Genomic DNA, 20503 nt, shown 5'->3' with positions numbered 1-20503 from the left:
TCTTTTAGTATTATACGTCGACGTTTCGACCCCTCAATTGTCACGCAAAAGATCAGTTTGTCAGAGTAGGGTCTTCATCAGGACTAAATAAAGTTTGTGTAACCTACGCAAAAGAATGAATGAATGAATAGCATTTTTATACCGCGCAAAACGTAGCCCCAAGGGGCATCAAGGCGCAATACGAACAGACATGGAAAGTCCAGACTCCAGATAACTAGACCAGACGCCATTGAGAGAGCAAGAATCTAATATGCTTGAGAAAAAAGCCAGATTTTGAGAAGTTTTTTGAAGATTGTCAAGGAGGATTGACTGGTAAGCTCAAGGGGAAGGGAGTTCCACAGTCTGGGAGCCAAGGTGGAAAAGGCTCTACCTCCCCATCTAACCTTAGCAAACCTAGGGACTACCATCCTATTCTTTGAAGATGAACGAAGCGTTCTAGTGGGGGTGTAGGCACACAGAAGAGATCTAATACCTTCAGATCCTGAGCCATGGATAGCACCATGGGCCAGACAGAGAATTTTGAAAGAGATCCTAGATGGAATCGGAAGCCAATGAAGGTCCCTTCTGGCCATTGTTGCAGACGTCCTCCTAGGGAGGCTAAGAACCAATCTGGCTGCAGCATTTTGCACCATTTGGAGGCTATGGATAGAGCCTTTATTGATGCCACCATAAAGGGCATTACAATAATCTAGCCTCGATAGTACTAGGCCAGTTATTGCTTGTTTCCGGGCTGCCAAGGACAGGTAAGGGGAAATTTTCTTTAAGATTCTAATGGTGCCACAACAAGTAGACACTGTCCTATTTACCTGGGGGTCGAAGGAAAGGGCGGGATCAATTTGTACTCCAAGGTTCTTAGCAATAGGAGTGGGAGTCGGGCAATCGCCCAGGGATGGAGGCCACCAGTCCTTTGACCAGAGATCTTGGCTCCCTCCGAAGACCATAACTTCGTTTTTTTCACCGTTCAATTTTAGGAAGTTACATGTCATCCAATTGGAGACTGCCTCCATACAAGCTCTAAACTTGGAGGCGATCTCACAAACTGGCTGGGTGATGGATACCAAGATCTGTGTGTCGTCAGCATATGACAGCACGTCCAGGCCAAAGGATCTTACTACCTGTGCAAGTGGGGTAACATAGATGTTAAACAGTAAAGGGCTCAATGAAGAGCCCTGGGGAACCCCACATTGCACCTTTTGGGGATCAGAGAGGAAGTTGCCAGAGACCAGATTTAATCATATCATTAATATTAATGGACTGGAATACTAATTAAGGGTCCTTCCATGTTATTACTTTGATAGTAAAGGGTATCGACGATGGAATCTACATATGAGATCACAACCTTTTGAACTAATTGGATTTCAAGGTTCCTAATTGGATGTTTTGCAGTGAGCACTTTGGTAATATGTTCGACATTTTGAATACTATCTAGTTTTTATGTATTCCAGAAATTAAATATGATTAAATCTGGTCTCAACGTTTCGAACCATGAAGTATAGGGCATCTGTGAATGGAAAGATTGTGGATGGCACTGCGGGAGAATTGGGACAGGGTGCAAACCCTGGACGTGGTGGTCAGCTGTTGTGTGGTACAAGGCCAACCTTTTTAAAAACAGGAGATTTTCTGAACCTCTCCCTTCTCTTTTATAAACATTACAAATTTTAAAATTGAATAAAATTCTGCAAAGTTGTGAGATGACTTCATAGCTTCACACAACCCTAGTTCCAGAGACATGGAGCTCCCTGGTAATCCTGGTCAAGAAGCCATGGAAATCGCCAAAATTCATTGCTGTAAAGCATGCTGAAAAGAACATTATTTCAACAATGAAGGTGCCAAGGTTTTCCCTTTGTAGATTTTCTAAAAATGTCAACATTTCTGTAAACGTCAATAAGTTTACAAAGATTTTTTTTTTTAAAAAAACATATAGTGGGAGAAAATTCTGCTAAAAGTAGACTCGTGCGTGAAAGACACTTGCAGCAAGAGAATTCTGCCACCACAAAGATTTTACAATAACATTCTCTTGTAAAAGTGATATTTGTACAACTCACGTTTCCCGCAGGCAAATGTAGGAACCCGGGTAATCTGTACACAACTTGCAGGACAATGATTGCGGCTTCGCACACCCCCATTTTAAGGTGACCCTGGCAATATTCCAGCAGGCACACAACTGACACTCAGAGGCCAGCACAGCTTGTGCATAACATCTGTTTGCAATAATCCTCTTCTACAGTTTTCAAGCATTATAACATTATCTGCCCTGGCAACTCGAGCAGTGACCATCACCGTGAGGCATGTGCAGTACAAAGCTAAGACAATCCTGCACACGTACATCACCACTTTCAAGACAACATGTATGGATGATTTCGAAGTTCTTAACAAAAAACATAATTCAATGTAAAAATAAGAATTATCTCACCGCCCAGGTTTTTGTCAGTCGAAAAATTGGAGCGCTCTGCAGTGCTGACACCACGGACATAAGGGAATGGAGGTTGCTTAGTTCTAGAAGTTTCTAAATAAAAAAAAAGATGAAATTATAAAAGAAAAGGCAAATACTGTGCTGCACATAAATGTAAAACTTTTCAAGAATGGTGTCAAGAGCAAAGAAAATGCAAAAATCAAGACCTAATATTTAGGCAACATTAAATCAACATTTGCAGTTTATTGAGATCAGGCAGACAGAAGCCCACATCGCTGATTGACTGGGCTTGGAGACAAATAAACATCCCAGATTCTATTTATTTTAAAATTAAGCATCAATGACGGAAATGGAATACCAAAGTTACATCAAACTACTTAGAAAACTTGAACTAGTGTTTATATGAGAGGTTTGTGAATTGCAACATTACAAAGCATAAGCAAAGAGGTTCGAAGTTTCACAAATCTAGTCCAAACTCCAGATTTTGAAAGCAAAGCTGGTTTTAAGATTTTGATTGGGGTAGTATAAAAAAAATTTGAGTAGGATTTATTAAAAAAAAGTAAACCCAATGATATTGAGCATGGTACTTGCCACACCGGAATTGAGCATGACAAGTACTACATCAAAGGGTCATCATCACTGGTATGTCACAGAGGCAGCTCATACATAGGTGGTATGCAATACCACGCTTTTGCCCACAATAAAGGAGTGGCAATAGGTGCATGGGGAGCCTGTGCCCATCTTATCTCCTTGCCTACTGTGCTCTTGACTCAGGTTGGACCAAGTGTGCAAGATAGCTCAGTGTGTTGAACACTCGGGGTCTGATTCCCATAGAGATGCAAAATGATCGATAATAAATTCCACCTCAAGATTCGCTGGATCATGATTGGTGGGGTTTAGACCTGGAAATGAAGAAAGACAACCAATCAGGTGGATTTTACACATCTGTGAACGAAGGATCAGGGCCAGGGGTCCAGGGAGGGTCAGCATACTGTGCTGAACACCCACAGACCTGCACAATGTGGACATGCACATACAGTTTGCAGGGATTTTCCATCACTGGAAATGCAAGTAAACTATTAGGTAAACAAAGGCAAGAGTAAAATCCCTTCCACAGTGAGAAAGGGATGTACTGTGAAAGAAAAAGGGTTTCTGCACAGGGAAAAATATGTTCACTATGATGGAAAAAAGTACAAAGTGCTAATGCACAATTCTGCACCATGTACTCATGCACCATTCTCTTTGGTCTAAATTCCCCAGGAGTACACTCTGTAAATTAGACAAGCCTAGAGGATTTCCTGATATCCCTGCATAATTCCTTGTGAAGCCTAAAAAAGTTTCACATCTACTCCAAAGGTAGGAGTAGCCCAATTGAAGAACATATTTGTCTTTGACAACCTGAGCATCATTATGAGTTTAACACTACCAGATTACTAAAAACAAACAATGGTTAAACTGAATATATGTTCCATCAATGTGTGTGGGTTAAATGACAAAAGAAAAAGGGGTATATTGGCTCAGATACTTAAAACTATGCGGTTGGATATAGTTTGCATACAGGAGACTCATATTGCCTGGTCTAATAAAAAGTGGTTAAGAGATCTTGGATTGGAAGTTGTAGGATGTTCTCGTCAAAGCTCTACTATGAGAGGAGTGGCAATATTAAAGCGATATGGATTGGGGGGAATTAAAAAAGTTATAGAAGATGTATCAGGTCGTTGGGTTATTGCTGAAATTAAAATTGGAGGATCAATCACTACTATATGTTCAATTTATGCATCGGTACTGGATGATCCCTCGATTTTTAATTTTCTGAGTATGGAGTTAGCTCAATGGCCACCTAATATTGTGTTATGTGGAGATTTTAATTTACATCTAGAAGAAACCTATGATATCAATGGTAATACTCCATATAAAGGTAGGAAGAGGAAAGTGTTTGGTGCACTTAAAGGGATGATTCAGGATTTCAGAATGCTAGATATGGGGCATGAGAAAAGGGATGCGAAGTCTGGCTATACTTTTTTTTCTGCCCCCCATCAGAAATTTTTCAGATTAGATTATTTCTTTATTTCCAAATGTTTATACAATGAGCTTACTCAAGTGGAATACGAGGTGTCACCGAAAATCATTTCAGATCATAACCCTATTATTTTTAAGTTTGAATTAATTACTCTTACCACCCCTCGATCATGGTCTTTTGATCGCAAATTACTATATGATATATCCTATATTGAGCATATGAACAGTTGGATCCCGGAATTTTTTTTACACAATAGAGGCACTGCGTCTGCAGAAATAGTGTGGGATGCTTTTAAATGTGGGGTTCGGGGAGAAACATTGAGTTATTCAATAAGAAAACAAAAAGAGATTAAAAGGCGAGAAGTAGCGGAAATGCAAAACTTAAGAATGTTAGAGATCCAACTCATGCAGGCGTATAATAAAGGATTAGCTACTGAAATCATTATAAAGAAGCTAACGATCCACAAAGCTAAGATTCATCAGGGATTCGCTACAAAATTTGCTCAGCAAATCTCTGCTTTCAGGACAGAGGTGTATGAACTGGGAGAAAATACTGGTAAACATTTGGCTAAGAGGGCCAAACAGAAAGCGACGTTTGCCAGTATTGATAAAATAAATAATTTGACAGGAATAACAGTGAATAAAACAGAAGGCATTCTTGAAGTATTCAAGGATTTTTATTCTAAACTGTACACAGAAGATGTTAGGACAGTCTGCCCAGATCAGATCACCCTGTTTGTTAATCCAGCTTTAGATTCCAAGCTATCTAACGAGGAAAAGGAGAAATTAGACTCACCGTTTACCTGGGAAGAAATAGAACTCTCTCTAATGTCCTTAGCATCCGGCAAAGCAGCAGGTCCTGATGCTATCCCCCTAGAGTTTTTTTAAACAGTTTAGACCTGCTCTAAAAACAGAACTAATGGATTTATGTTTAAGAGCCCAACAGGGAAATGCTCCTAAATCATGGAATGATTCTACAATCACTGTGTTCCTTAAAAAAGGCAAACCTCCGTTATTACCCTCATCTTTTTGTCCCATATCTCTTATAAATGCAGACAGTAAATTTTTTTCTAAAATATTAGCTATACGATTGTCCAATATTATTTCCCCCTTAGTTTCTATCTACCAACATGGCTTCATCCCCACTAGAGAAACTGCAGATCACATTCGGAGAGTGATCTAATTTCTGGATTGGTCTCAAGCAACTCGGTCTAATCTAGGACTTGTATTTTTAGATGCTGAAAAAGCTTTTGACCGGGTTGCTTGGGACTATTTGTGGGATGTTTTATCTAGGAAGGGATTAGGCTCTGGTATAATAGGAGCTTTAAAAACGCTGTATGCTGCTCCTAAAGCGCATATTCGAATTAATGGGAAGATTTCCCCTTCGTTCTCGATTACCAGAGGCACCCGACAAGGATGTCCCTGTTCCCCTTTACTTTATGCTTTTTACATTGATCCGCTAATTAATCGTTTTCTTTTGGAGCAAAAAATTAAACCCATTGTATTAGCTAATGTTAATTATCGAGTGTTAGTTTACGCTGACGATATAGTGATAACCACCACCGATGTCCAGTCAGCCCTACCGGTGATTGATGATATTGCTAGGCAATTTGGATCTTTCTCAGGGTACAAGCTTAACCTCGAGAAGACTAAAATTCTTTGCTCAGGAGATAAACCACCATCAAATATCTCCACTACCCCAGAGGTTACATACTTAGGAATTAAGATCTCCCTCCCCATAGAGAAGATACCGGAACGCAATATAAATCCCATAATAACACAAATTAATGCCTCACTACAGCGTCTAGACCACTTACACTTATCACTCTATGGCAGACTTAACATTTTAAAAATGATGGTCCTACCAAAAGTGCTGTATTTGTATCGTACAATACCACTAGAATTCCAACCGCTCTGTTTTAAAAATTTAGAAAGAACTACCTTTCGGTTCTTATGGGGGTATAAACGCCATAGGAAATCATCAAAGAAAATGATACTGAGTAATGAATGCGGTGGATGGAATGTTCCTTATTTTCTTATGTATTATTTTTCTGCTGTATTGCAATATATAAGCCCCTTAATTTTGGGAGATAGAGTAGAGATGGAGATACATTAAACTCTGTCAATCTATGAAATGATCTTGGGCGAAAAAGTTAAGGGTAGCTTTCTGAAGATTGTAGAGCCCAGCTATAATAAAAAAACAAAATTTAAGATTTTAAAAGCTGCTTTTGGAGTTTGGCAAAAAGTGCGAAAACATCTGAAATTATGTAAATTGAACTTCTATGCCCCCCTTATATCAAGAGGTCTGTTACCAGAAACTTTTTGCGATCTAACTGTGTATAGATGGCAACAGAGAGGAATATGCTACCTGGGTGACTTGTTTAGTGATGATCAAATGCTGTCATTTCAGGAGCTTATGAATACATTTGCGGTGGGAAGAAAAGATTTTTTTAAATTTCTTCAGTTACGAAGTTACCTACTAAATTATCCTTTTTCTCCCCCTTCTAAAGTTCCACTGTTAGAACTTCTGCAAAAAAAAAACCTGTATAGGAGCAATTTATATAAGTTTAATTCAGGAATATGGCACTGATTTAGGACAATGTTAGCAGAAATGGGCTAATATTTTAGGCACACCGGAAGTTGATACTTTGTTATCAATTAAAATGGCTTCAGAGTGTTTAGTAACAGGGATGATGAAATCACAACATTTTATGTGTGTTCATAATTTGTATTATACTCCTAGCAAAGTTGCCAAGTGGAGTACTAGGACCAGCACAAACTGCAACCGATGTGGTCTATTTTCAGCTGATGCTTTACATATGTTTTTTTCTTGTCCCAAACTCTCAAATTTGCTCCTACATATTGAAAATTTCTTATTTATTGTTTGTCCTTAAACATGAGATTAAGATAACAGCGGAACTGTTGTTATTAGGTATTGATCATACTGTTATTAGGTCAAGACCTCTCTCATATTTTTTATTTATTTGTATGGCTGCAGCCAGGTCCTGTATTACCAAAGAATGGATTACCTCAGTTCCGCCATTTTTTTCTATGTGGCGTGAAAAATTATTGTTTATGTACAACATTGAATCTGCCATATACAAGTTGAAGGGGGTAAAAAAAAGAACTTTGGGGGAGAAAATTTGGGCACCAATTGCCAAATGGATCTAAGCCACTTGTCTGTCTAATTTATGCTCATTTCTTTGTTATAAGATGCCATGTATTCTATGAAGACTGTTTTTTTTTCTTTTGTTTGCTAGCTTATGGCAGTTGTTATGTATCGCTGTATTTCCTTGCAATGAAATAATAAAATAAAAAATAAAAAAAGACAACCTGAGCATTGTGCATTCGGTGCTCGGTGTAAGCTAAAGGTCACGAGTTCGAATCCTTGCACAGCTAACTCATTCATTCATTCATCAGTTAGTAAACTATCTTCCTTTGAGTTGGGCAAACTGAGCATCTGTTATTTACAGTGCTACAAAATGTCAAAAAACTAAGCAGCGCTACATGGTCCACACGCTATTCTTCTTCTGATAGACAGTGCGTTGATGAAGAATTCATTTGTCAGCTGAGTCACTGGCATCGATTCACCACATAAAACTGGATGATTAAATTCCAATCTCTGAAAGTGCAAAGGGTTTGCCTGGAGCTGGCCTTGGTGGCCGTGGACTGGACACAGCTACATATGGTAAATTTATAAATAGTTATCCTGTATCAGATAGGATTTCATAACTCCTTTTCCGTATACTCACTCACCATTGCAGAGTTAGGACCGCCTGGAGTGCTTCATCTGGTTTCTTTATGCTCTTTAGTTGCTAGTTTGAGGATGGTTGGCTGGTACCTGACATTAATTCATGGTTCTGCGTGATGATGTGGTTCATGGCCTTCGCTGGTGATGGGACCTCACTCCGCAACGACAACCATGTAAAAGACCATGTCAACAGGAGATGTTGAGTGATGGTAGCTTAGCTTGGAGAGGTGTGGTGCAGCGGCCAGGGCAGCTGACTTCGGAGCACAGGGTTCACGGTTCGATCCCCGGCTCCGGCGACAGCTCAGCTCAGCACCATGTGACTCTGGGCAATAGCTCACTTAATTTCCACGGAGGCCCCCAGCGCCTTGAGACCCTTAAGGGTGAGTAGTTTGCGCTTTACAAATACGGATTTACAACTGGATGCACACCCCACTTGGAACTGGCTATGGGTGTCATGAGCATCTATCAGTAATTGTAGGTCACATTTTCTGATGAGCTTGGCTGGTCATTGACATACGTTGAACAGCTGATCCCTGTGGGATGACGCGTACTGTTCCATAAGAGCTTTCGAGGGTGAAGTCAAATTTGACCTGTCCAACAGGAAAGAAGATTATTCACATATGGTTATTGCCTTTACTGCTACCCTCCATTTGAAGCATTACTTTCTGATCATGTTACAAAGGTGGGCATGTCAGGAGCAAGCATGCCGGATGCCAGTGACCGGATGGGAAGGAGGAGGCCTTCAAGGAATAACAGGGTCAGATTCATGATGTTGGGGGAATTCCAAGTCAGTCATTTTATTTCTACTTATCTACATCATAAAGAGCACAAGCCTGAGGAAGGGGGTAGCCGGGTCCCTCAGACAAGATGGCAGTCCCAGGGCTTTGTCTTCCGTCTAAGGATGTTAAGCCGGGCGTATGCATGGATGTTAATGGATATTTTCCTTGACCAGCTTTTCCTTGACGTTGACCTTGACTCTTTTCACCCGTTGGCTGCTGCCGTCTGCCAACGGTCGTCGCGAGCACTACCTTGGTAGTGCTGCGCACTTCCGTTGGACGACGCTGCCCCACGGGTTAGAATAAACTTATGAAAAGGGCTGTTGAGGTAGTTAATATTGACAGTTTACATCATTTTGGTACCATGAATAGATCAGCAACTATGAGGTGTAGCATGGAGATTTGCACCCAGACATCGATGTTGCTTCGTGGTAAAAGGGGGGTGGGTGGAATTCACCCTCTTCTTACACTAAGGAATAGTCAGCAAAAAAAGGTACTCGGTGCTTGGGTAACATTGTTAGCTTGAATCTTTTTTGTGTTGTTGGTTCTGTTTTTGTGTCGTTGGATATGGTCTTTCCGGTATAGATGGCTTCCCATCTGTTCAGGAGCCCTGTCCATCCGAAGGAATCACAACCCCAGGGTTGAGATCCACTCTTACTAAGATGGATAGTAACACCAGCAACAAATGAGACGCCAGCGTAAGGACACAATCACGCCCAACCACTCAATACACAAGGATGAAAAACAGGCAATGAGTACCACTGATAGAACAACCTGCACCCCCACACCTCATGGCTTTAAATGTTAATTCAGTGGAATAATGTGACGCAAACAAACCATATGTTGTAAGTGCTGTCAATGTAGAGAGGGTGATGCGTCCAGAATGCAATGCACCCCTGCCTGTCCACGGCTGCCAATGTCTCAATTACAACCACTTTGGTTGGGCCGGAAGAGTCACGAAGAATTGAAATGTATGGGCTGGTGGTCTCCAAGCAATGAGAAGGTGGGGCATCACATCTGTTGATTACTGACAATAGGTTGGCATGGCTCCGAAGGACTTCTAAGATGATCTGCCCAGTCAGTGCCCGGCATCCTGATCGAGCAGAAGTCCGACATTTGCAAACAGGAATGTTGACAGAGAGAGTGATATAGACCGAGGAACCTGTGTGAACATGCTAGCACTTAGACCTTTAAATACCATTCATGGTCCACCAGCTGTAGTTACTGACACCTTGAAAATAAATGTTTGCTTAAGATGATCACTCAATGGGTTATGTGCTTGTAGCTACCACCTCCTGATCAAGTTCGAACCTCTGGAAGGCCAAATCTAAATTGAGACTCATTACATCGGGGAGTAGTAACATCTAGAGCCCCATTCACAAAGGGCCCCGACATCGTGGCGGAGGTCCAGAAGTTGTAGTGGGACCTCCACAATAAGAAACTGCAGTGTGGAGAACGCGAACAGACAAAACATTTCACGAAGTCGCAGAACGCAGAATTTTGGGCAATTTCGCGTTCTCCGCGGACCGCGAAATTACCCAAATTCCGCAAACGGAACAGAATTTGCCGCCCAGGACTAGACCTCTGCTGTAACTGCAGTGCTTCCGCCACAAGTGCGGGGGAGTGTTGCATAAGACACATTATTATTTGAGGATTGTTTATTAGGAGATTTCAGCAACTGAAAAAGCCAATTTACAATCAATCTCTGACATCAGCTTCGTAGGATAATTTTAAAAACAGTGTCTTTTGTGACTTACAGAAGATTTGTACAGAATGACATCATTTAGTGGCATAATTTATGAAAAATTTACTAATTAACTTTTGTGAAACAATTAGCACAAGTTAGCCAGAAATGCCACCTCAGCATTAACAATGACTGAAGTGGTGAGTACGTATTCCTTGAACACGCAAAGGAAAAACCACATCACAAAATGCTTCAGTTTTTATAAAATATGAAACAGATGACTTCAGTCCCTCCCCTTTTCACCTGTCAAACTCGTCTGAAAACACCTCACTGTGATCCTCTAAAGTTCTTCCCAGGTGCATTCAAATATTTGGAAAATAGCAGATAATGCTTTGTTTCCTAGTACCCAGGCCAAAGTACAGTGATCACGAATCGGATATTCGGACACAGCCTTATATAATCTGCTAGGAAAGACATGTGCTGCAGCTCAATTTCTAATTAGACACATCGGGGTGTGCTTATCGAATTATTAGCTGGAATTTGCGTGTTATCCTGTAATCGACTGAGGATTTCAGAAATGTCCAGAGCAGATGCTGTGCTGGAGGCTGCCTCGGAATAGCACAGACGTCATTTGGGGGTCGCAGCTGCGACCCCTGGCTTGCCCCCTGCAACCACTGGCACTTACTTTGCGACCCCTGGACTCAAAGGTGGCAAAATCAGTGCCAGGAACACAGGGGGCAGCTCGCCCTTATGGACATCAATTGGGGATCCACTTTCCTTGTTTTCTGTCATTTTGCTTATTACACTAATAGTGAGTAGCGGCATTATTCACTATTACTGTCATAGAAATGGAGTGCAATTAGCTGGACGAGGTCTCTCTCTGTCAAATGAGATAAGCAAACAATGGCATTAAATGTATGGTGTGTGTATTTTCGTGTGAGAGTGTGTTTATCTGAGGGAGAGTGTGTGAATGTGTGTGTATGTGTAAGCATGTGCGTGTGAGTGAAAGTAAAAGTCAAATGGCGTTTGAAGCCGCTTCTGCTACCCTTTGCATTTTGGTGAATTGATGTCAACGCGGAATAGTGTTTCTGGTGGGGGCGGCTCTTCCGTAATGGTGGAGGAACGCAGCCCCACAGCCTGTGCCAGCATACAATAAATAAAATGATAATAACACCATGCTATTATCATGATATTTTTGCTGTCTGAGCCCCACAATACAATAAGTATAGGGTGGGGCGGGCCTTACAATGGCAGGGAGGAGGTGTAGTGTGCACTCATAAGTGCGCATGTGTGTTTGGCCAGCCGTCCTAGGCCGGCCAAACACACATGCGCACTTATGTTTCTTCAAACCAGCTATGTTAGACAGCCGGGTTGCAGAAAAGCCACGGGCTCCAATTCACAGTCTGAGCGGCAAAGGAGGCCACTCAGACCAATCCTGGTGTGCCTCATATGAGAGCAGCCTTTACATTGGGCATGAAGCCTGTCCCGTGAGGGCCCAGCCCCTTCCAGACAACGAGTGGAGCAGCAAGGCAGGCGTCAACAGGAGCGGAGCAGCAGGTAAGTCTTCTTTCTTTTTTTCTTTATACTTTTTTTCTTTCCCCACTCCCCACCCACGGCCCTCTCTACCAGCGCCCACCTTACCTCTTTAGGTAGGCGGCCACCGAGACTGGTTTCTCTTTTAAATGTCTCCATTTGGAACACGTCTATAACAAGCATTTGCAATGCAATAGGTCTCGCATTAGGAAAGTTTGAGCTATTGGTCTTGTAAATTACAATTTTTTTATTTATCTGTTGGTTTTGAAAATAGCTAAATTAATAGCTTTGTCATTTACAATGCCAATAGTTATAACTTTCGCAAATGTGGCACCTATAACCTGGGGTTGCGCTGAGTGATGCTGTGGTGGTGCTGAGTGGTGCTGTGGTGGTGCTGAGTGAGGCTTTGGTGGTGCTGAGTGGTGATGTGGTGGTGCTGAGTGGTGCTGTGGTGGTGCTGTGGTGGTGCTGTGGTGGTGCTGTGGTGGTGCTGTTGTGGTGCTGTGGTGGTGCTGGGTGGTGCTGTGGTGGTGCCGAGTGATGCTGTGGTAGTGCTGTGGTAGTGCTGAGTGATGCTGTGATGCTGCTGAGTGATGCTGTGGTGGTGCTGAGTGAAGCTGTGGTGGTGCTTAGTGGTGCTGTGGTGGTGCTGAGTGATGCTGAGTGATGCTGTGGTGGTGCTGAGGGGTGCTGTGGTGGTGCTGAGTGATGCTGTGGTGGTGCTGAGTGATGCTGTGGTGGTGCTGAGTGATGCTGAGGTGGTGCTGAGTGGTGATGTGGTGGTGCTGAGTGGTGCTGTGGTAGTGCTGTGGTGGTGCTGAGTGATGCTGTGGTGGTGCTGAGTGATGCTGTGATGCTGCTGAGTGATGCTGTGGTGCTGCTGAGTGATGCTGTGGTGGTGCTGAGTGGGGCTGTGGTGGTGCTGAGTGAAGCTGTGGTGGTGCTTAGTGGTGCTGAGTGATGCTGTGGTGATGCTGAGTGATGCTGTGATAGTGCTGAGTGGTGATGTGGTGGCGCTGAGTGAAGCTGTGGTGGTGCTGAGTGGTGCTGTGGTGGTGCTGAGTGGTGCTGTGGTGGTGCTGAGTGATGCTGTAATAGTGCTGAGTGGTGCTGTGGTGGTGCTGAGTGGTGCTGTGGTGGCGCTGAGTGATGCTGTGGTGGTGCTGAGTGATGATGGGGTGGCACTGAGTGGTGCTGTGGTGGTGCTCTGGTGGTGCTGAGTGGTGCTGTGGTGCTGCTGAGTGATGCTGTGGTGGTGCTGAGAGGTGCTGTGGTGGTGCTGAGTGATGCTGTGGTGGTGCAGAGTGGTGCTGTGATGGTGCTGAGTGATGCTGTGGTGGTGCTAAGTGGTGCTGTGGTGGTGCTGAGTGATGCTGTGGTGGTGCTGCGTGGTAATGTGGTGGTGCTGAGTGGTGCTGTGGTGGTGCTGAGTGGTGCTGTGGTGGTGCTGAGTGGTGCTGTGGTGGTGCTGTGGTGGTGCTGAGTGGTGCAGTGATGGTGCTGAGGGATGCTGTGGTGGTGCTGAGTGGTGCTGTGGTGTTGCTGAGTGATGCTGTGGTGATGCTGAGTGATAATATGGTGGTGCTGAGTGATAATGTGGTGGTGCTGAGTGGTGCTGTGGTGGTGCTGAGTGATGCTGTGGTGGTCCTGAGTGGTGCTGTGGTGGTGCTGAGTGGTGATGTGGTGGTGTTAAGTGATGTTGTAGTGGTGCTGAGTGATGCTGTGGGGTTGCTGAGTGGGGCTGCTGTGGTGGTGCTGAGTGATGCTGGGGTGGCACTGAGTGGTGCTGTGGTAGTGCTGAGTGGTGCTGTGATGGTGCTGAGTGGTGCTGTGGTGGTGCTGAGTGATGCTGTTGTGGTGCTGAGCAGTGCTGTGGTGGTGCTGAGTGGTGCTGTGGTGGTGCTGAGTGATGCTGTGGTGGTGCTGAGTGGTGCTGTGATGGTGCTGAGTGATGCTGTGGTGGTGCTATGTGGTGCTGTGGTGGTGCTGAGTGATGCTGTGGTGGTGCTGAGTGGTAATGTGGTGGTGCTGAGTGGTGCTGTGGTGGTGCTGAGTGGTGCTGTGGTGGTGCTGAGTGGTGCTGAGTGGTGCTGTGGTGGTGCTGTGGTGGTGCTGAGTGGTGCAGTGATGGTGCTGAGTGATGCTGTGGTGGTGCTGAGTGGTGCTGTGGTGTTGCTGAGTGATGCTGTGGTGATGCTGAGTGATAATATGGTGGTGCTGAGTGATAATGTGGTGGTGCTGAGTGATAATGTCTTGGTGCTGAGTGGTGCTGTGGTGGTACTGAGTGATGCTGTGGTGGTGCTGAGTGATGCTCTGATGGTGCTGAGTGATGCTGTGGTTGTGCTAAGTGGTGCTGTGGTGGTGCTGAGTGATGCTGTGGTGGTGCTGAGTGGTAATGTGGTGGTGCTGAGTGGTGCTGTGGTGGTGCTGAGTGGTGCTGTGGTGGTGCTGAGTGGTGCTGTGGTGGTGTGGTGGTGCTGAGTGGTGCTGAGTGATGCTGTGGTGGTGCTGAGTGATGCTGTGGTGGTGCTGAGTGGTGCTGTGGTGGTGCTGAGTGATGCCGTGGTGGTGCTGAGTGATAATGTGGTGGTGCTGAGTGCTAATGTCTTGGTGCTGAGTGGTGCTTTGTTGGTGCTGAGTGGTGCTGTGGTGGTGCTGAGTGATGCTGTGGTGGTGCTGAGTGGTGTTGTGGTGGTGCTGAGTGGTGTTGTGGTGGTGCTAAGTGATAATGTGGTGGTGCTGCGTGATGCTGGGGTAGCGCTGAGTGATGACATGGGGATGCTGAGTGGTGCTGTGGTGGTGCTGAGTGATAATATGGTGGTGCTGAGTGATAATGTGGTGGTGCTGAGTGATAATGTCTTGGTGCTGAGTGGTGCTGTGGTGGTACTGAGTGATGCTGTGGTGGTGCTGAGTGATGCTCTGATGGTGCTGAGTGATGCTGTGGTTGTGCTAAGTGGTGCTGTGGTGGTGCTGAGTGATGCTGTGGTGGTGCTGAGTGGTAATGTGGTGGTGCTGAGTGGTGCTGTGGTGGTGCTGAGTGGTGCTGTGGTGGTGCTGAGTGGTGCTGCGGTGGTGCTGTGATGGTGCTGAGTGATGCTGTGGTGGTGCTGAGTGATGCTGTGGTGGTGCTGAGTGGTGCTGTTGAGTGATAATATGGTGGAGCTGAGTGATAATGTCTTGGTGCTGAGTGGTGCTTTGTTGGTGCTGAGTGGTGCTGTGGTGGTGCTGAGTGATGCTGTGGTGGTGCTGAGTGGTGTTGTGGTGGTGCTGAGTGATAATGTGGTGGTGCTAAGTGATAATGTGGTGGTGCTGAGTGATGCTGGGGTAGCGCTGAGTGATGACATGGTGATGCTGAGTGGTGCTGTGGTGGTGCTGAGTGATGCTGGGGTGGCGCGGAGTGGTGCTGTGGTGGCGCTGAGTGATAATTGGGTGGCGCTGAGTGATATTGAGGTGGTGCTGAGTGGTGCTGTGGTGGTGCTGAGTGGTGCTGTGGTGGTGCTGAGTGATGCTGGGGTGGTTCTGAGTGATGCTGTGGTGGTGCTGAGTAATGCTGGGGGGATGCTGAGTGATGCTGTGGTGGTGCCGAGTGGTGCTGGGGTGGTTCTGAGGGATGCTGGGGTGGCGCTGAGTGATGCTGTGGTGGTGCTGAGTGGTGCTGTGGTGGTGCTGAGTAATGCTTTGGTGGTGCTGAGTAATGCTTTGGTGGTGCTGAGTGGTTCTGTGGTGGTGCTGAGTGATGCTGGGGTGGTTCTGAGTGGTGCTGTGGTGGTGCTGAGTGATGCTGGGGTAGCGCTGAGTGATGCTGGAGTAGCACTGAGTGATGCTGGGGTAGCGCTGAGTGATGCTGGGGTAGCACTGAGTGATGCTGGGGTAGCACTGAGTGATGCTGGGGTAGCGCTGAGTGATGCTGGTGTGGCGCTGAGTGAAGCTGTGGTGGTGCTGAGTGGTGCTGTGGTGGTGCTGAGTGGTGCTGTGGTGGGTGGTGCTGAGTGATGTTGTGGTGGTGCTGAGTGATAATGTGGTAGGGAAGGGAAGAAAGAAAGAACGAAAGAAAGAAGCAAGAAGGGAGGAAGGAAAGAAAGAAAGGAATGAAAGGGAGGGAGGAAAGGAAGGAATGGAAGAAAGAAAAGGAACGCAAGAAAGGAAGGAAGGGAAGGAAGGAAAGGAAGGAAAGAAAAGAAGGAAAGAAAAGAAGGAAAGAAAGGATGAAAGGAAAGAAAGAAAGAATTCTAATTGCAAGTGTCAACATGAACAGGCTTGTTTTGAAGATGTAGTCGCCAAATTTGAGATTCCACAACAGAGAGGGGCTGTGAAGGACAAAGAGGCGACAAGCAGAGGCCACGCGCGGCGGACATCAAAGGAAGCGTGGGAGGGGAAAAAACCCATTAGCGAGCGAGAAAAGCCATAAACACCAGGGGGGGCGGGGAAGCAGATTGCCTTCAAGCTTTCAAGCCTTTGCGAGGCCAAGCGCGCGCCTGGGGAAGCTTCATGGTTGAGTGCACAACATGCATTGCACAAAATGCGGCTGGTTTCAGAGATTTTCGTTCAGTAGTAATAGGTTCCGAGTTATAAATAACTCGACCTGAAAATGTAGAGTGCTTGTGTAATTAACTGAATGATATATTTGGACATATTGCATATGTGCAATTACTGTTATTTACTCACAGCTTCTGACCAGGATTCAGTCCATTTCGAAGCACTGCACAGCTTAGGAACAAGCAATAAAAATGCAATAGGTCTCGCCTTTTATTAAGTTAAAGCCATTTGCTTTGCTACACAATACTATTAGCAAAGCAAATGGCTTTAACTTAATCAAAGGCGAGCCCTATTGCATTTTCAATGCTTGTCTTTCTTAAGTAGTCATGTAAAGCAATTATCTTTCTTTCTCTTTCTTTTCTTCTTCCCTCCATTGCCTGCCCCGCTTTCTTTTCATTTTTCACTCTGTCTATGCTGCTCTGTTCATCATTCTCCTACTTTTTGTGGGCTAATCTGTTGCTCATCCGACTTTTGAAATAACGTGCGTTAGCAGGAATCCCATTTACTGCGGCCAAAATAAACAGGATTTGAAAAAAAATATTATTGTGTATGGGTGCTCGTGGAAGACAATCTCACGTGGGGGGCAGGAGGGGGAGAGAGGAGTCACACAGTGTGACGGAAACATACTCCAGGGCCTAAAGTCGCGTCAGTCGAGCGGTAAAGCATTCACCCCAGGGGGGGGCACAGTGGGCCGGGCTCCAGACACAACGAGCCAGATGTCAAGGTGATGTGATGCCTGATTAATGAAGTTCTGCCTTTAACCCAGACCCACATACTATTCACAAACACTGCCCTGCGTTCTCACAATGTGTCTGGCTCTGCCATTGTTACTGACTGTGCCACACAACTAGCGCCTATTCAGTTGCAGCTTCATATAGTGATGCTGCAGTCTTGTTCGTGAATTCAGCATTGAGAGACTCACATTATAGGATGCTGGTGCATGGCAGTCCCTCGGTGGAACACGCTATACATGGCGCATGACAGTCTCCTCTGTGGAACACGCTAGGGCAGCGCCTCCATACATGGCGCATGGCAGCCTCCTCTGTGGAACACACTAGTGCAGCACCGCCATACATGTTGCATGGCAGCCTCGTCTGTGGAACACGCTAGTGCAGCACCACCATACATGGCGCATGGCAGTCTCCTCTGTGGAACAAGCTAGCGCAGCGCCGCTACGGGTGTTTCTATTCCCTGTCATTAGTGCAGTGAAAACGGCGCAGTGCTGCCATCCTTGGGGAAGCGCTGCGGCCGTGCACTGGGCATAGAGCCCCTGCAGTACTGCAGTGAGTCATCGAAGTCAGGTACTGCTGTATTGGGAAGCGGTACTCTAGTTTTAGGGGGTCTATAATCATATTTGGATCGCGTACCCTTTGGCAAAGAGTAAACTGCCAAGTTTCAGACTGAAACGGTCACACTTTGCTTCTGACGCAGGAGCTAGTGGGCGCGGCGCACCAAGACTCCATTTTGAACAGTGCCAAGTTGTCAATGGCAGACTTGGGTGAGGAAATCCTAATGGGGCCAGGCGCATGGGCCACAAGAGTACAACACCCTGTTCCCTTTGTCCCGTGGCGCACTCTGACAGCCCCCATGAGAGGTGTAGGTTGTGTGCTGTGTATAATACCCCTTTCAGTGGCACACTATTGTCTTTTTGTACATACTGTCCTTCTCTCCGATGCGCTGTTATCCTTGTGTGCAGAAGCTCCCCTTGCCATGGTTTGTTCTGTGCTCGGAGTGTAAGGACACACATTGCCTTTTTGTACTGTTATCACCCCTTCTCTCTTTGTCCCGCCTTCACCTTTGTGCAATCCTCTGGTTTTACTTTCATGTTCAAAACAAAGAAGAAAGCGGCGGCATCTCTCGAGTCGTGGCATGAACCTCGTCATGTAATAACACCGATTAATGGGCTGCTCCAGGCACTACTCTGATCAGCTGCCAGGGACGGCGCCCCCTAAGGAACAGCGCATTACCTCTGGGTGGATGATGGGGCCGTCCTTCGCATGAAGTCAGAAGGCTGGGAGCTTCTGGGTGACTCTGGCACATGGGGTTTCTTTCTCCTGCAGGCTGGTGTGACCGGTGCAGTCAGTCGAGTGTCAGTAACACAAGTCGGATTACCGTGCCAACCAGTTTGGTTTGCATTCTCATTTGTTCAAGTTTATTTGACACACTTAGCTCTATTGGGACTCTTGTGCGTAAGACCTCTTTACAAAAGTAGCATTTACATAGATAATGAGGACTTCAAATAATGTATATGAAAAGATCGCATAAAGAGACCAATAAAAGAAAGATAACAAAGCAACTTGTTTTAAGCGGACAAGAGGCCAGACAGTCCATCTTCACCATGACGCTGAGTTTTCTGTTTTAGAGCCGTCCCACTTGGACGGGCTTGGCCTGACTTACGTGTGTGGTAAAAGGTTTATCTTCTTCTTTATGGGGCCATCTGTTTCGCCCCATAAAGAAGATAAGAAACCTTTTACCACACACGTGAGTCAAGGAAGCCAGTCTGAAAAGGACGGGGCTAAAAGAGAAATAAGTACGTCACTAGGATCTCTTTTCCAATGGCTGGCCACCGTTTAGCATGAACGGCGATGCCAGCCAATGGAAAAGAAGGGCCGGGCTTAACCTCGCTAGTGGAACATACTCAATCTCATTCAATCTCGCCAGCGAGACTTCGCATGTGCGCAGCCTACGCTAGCCGAGACCTAAAAATGGGAACTGAAACAGGGTGAATGAAATGATTTACTCAGGGTCCCACAGTATGCACAGATATTGAATCAGTCACTAGAACTCTCGCCTCTCAATGATGAAAAATGGGGGTTGTCAGAAGTAACCCCTGGTTTTCCCTGTAGCACGCCATTGTCCTAATTATCCCTGATGCAAGGCCTCAGACATAAACAAAAGTAATCGGGGCTCTGTAAAACTTTGCCTTCTTTCAGGCATCATCTTCGTAAATGCGCCCGTGAACTGATTGACCGGGTCAAAGTATGTATTTTTTTTTCAAATCAAAAATTATATGTTTGATTAAATCTGTGATCTTTTGAATTCGAAACTGTACGTTTGATAAACAAAAAAGCCATCAGGCTGGGCAATATTTGGAGTTTTTATTTAAGTATCCACAGATTTGAAGAGTCTAACTTAAAAATGCATAATAAAAAATGTGTTTTCATAACGAATCACCACAGAACAAAGTCTGCACACATCAAGTAACACCAAGAGTGATCGGCTGAAGTTGTACTGATTGGTAAACGGTGCCTTGATGACAAGATACCTTCAGTGAGCTAAACACTCGCTGCTGACCCCAGGTCACGATTTTCAATCATGACAAGGCCAACCCAGCCTATTCTCCCTAAATTCAGCACCATTACATTTGAAATATAACTAATACTGCATGCCACAAAATTGAGTATTTATCCGAAAAGATACATTTAACAAAAAAATGAAATACATTTAGTTAGATCGTGCTGTAATTTAGTGCCGGTAGCGCGAGCAGCGCTAACAAATCAGTGCAAACGGCACCATGTGCTGCGCAAGAGCATGCGGCCATTCAAGTTAATTTTGCTGCCACTCGAGTAGGGAATTCACTCGAGCTGCAGCAAATCTACTGGTTAAGCAACACTCTGACTGCTAACGTCCACGTTACGGCACGCCAAATCTGGCTTGCGATCGCCAGCTTGGAATTTCTGTATCCTGGGGAAGAAAAGTTCTGCTACCGGGTGTTTGGCGGAATTAGCCTGAAGTCCGTGTTAGAGAGTAACATCGAGTGACCAACATTCCGCCAATAATGCGGGTGGAAT

The 20503-nt window shown here is 45.2% G+C and overlaps 1 protein-coding gene across 1 annotated transcript in view; it reads right to left on the bottom strand.

Moving 5' to 3' along the window:
• Positions 1-20503, bottom strand: part of RALGPS1 (Ral GEF with PH domain and SH3 binding motif 1) — a 1949641-nt gene that overhangs the window by 1255872 nt on the left and 673266 nt on the right. Inside the window, exon 8 of the mRNA XM_086924714.1 lies at positions 2414-2506. Coding sequence (XP_086780840.1) covers positions 2414-2506 — 93 coding nt within the window. The remainder of the gene's footprint in view (positions 1-2413; positions 2507-20503) is intronic.

Source organism: Lissotriton vulgaris, chromosome 5 (genome assembly GCF_964263255.1).
Source record: "Lissotriton vulgaris chromosome 5, aLisVul1.2, whole genome shotgun sequence".
Classification (NCBI taxonomy): domain Eukaryota; kingdom Metazoa; phylum Chordata; class Amphibia; order Caudata; family Salamandridae; genus Lissotriton; species Lissotriton vulgaris.
Note: the sequence above shows the minus strand (reverse complement) of the source record. Positions and strands in the feature narration are given on the sequence as shown.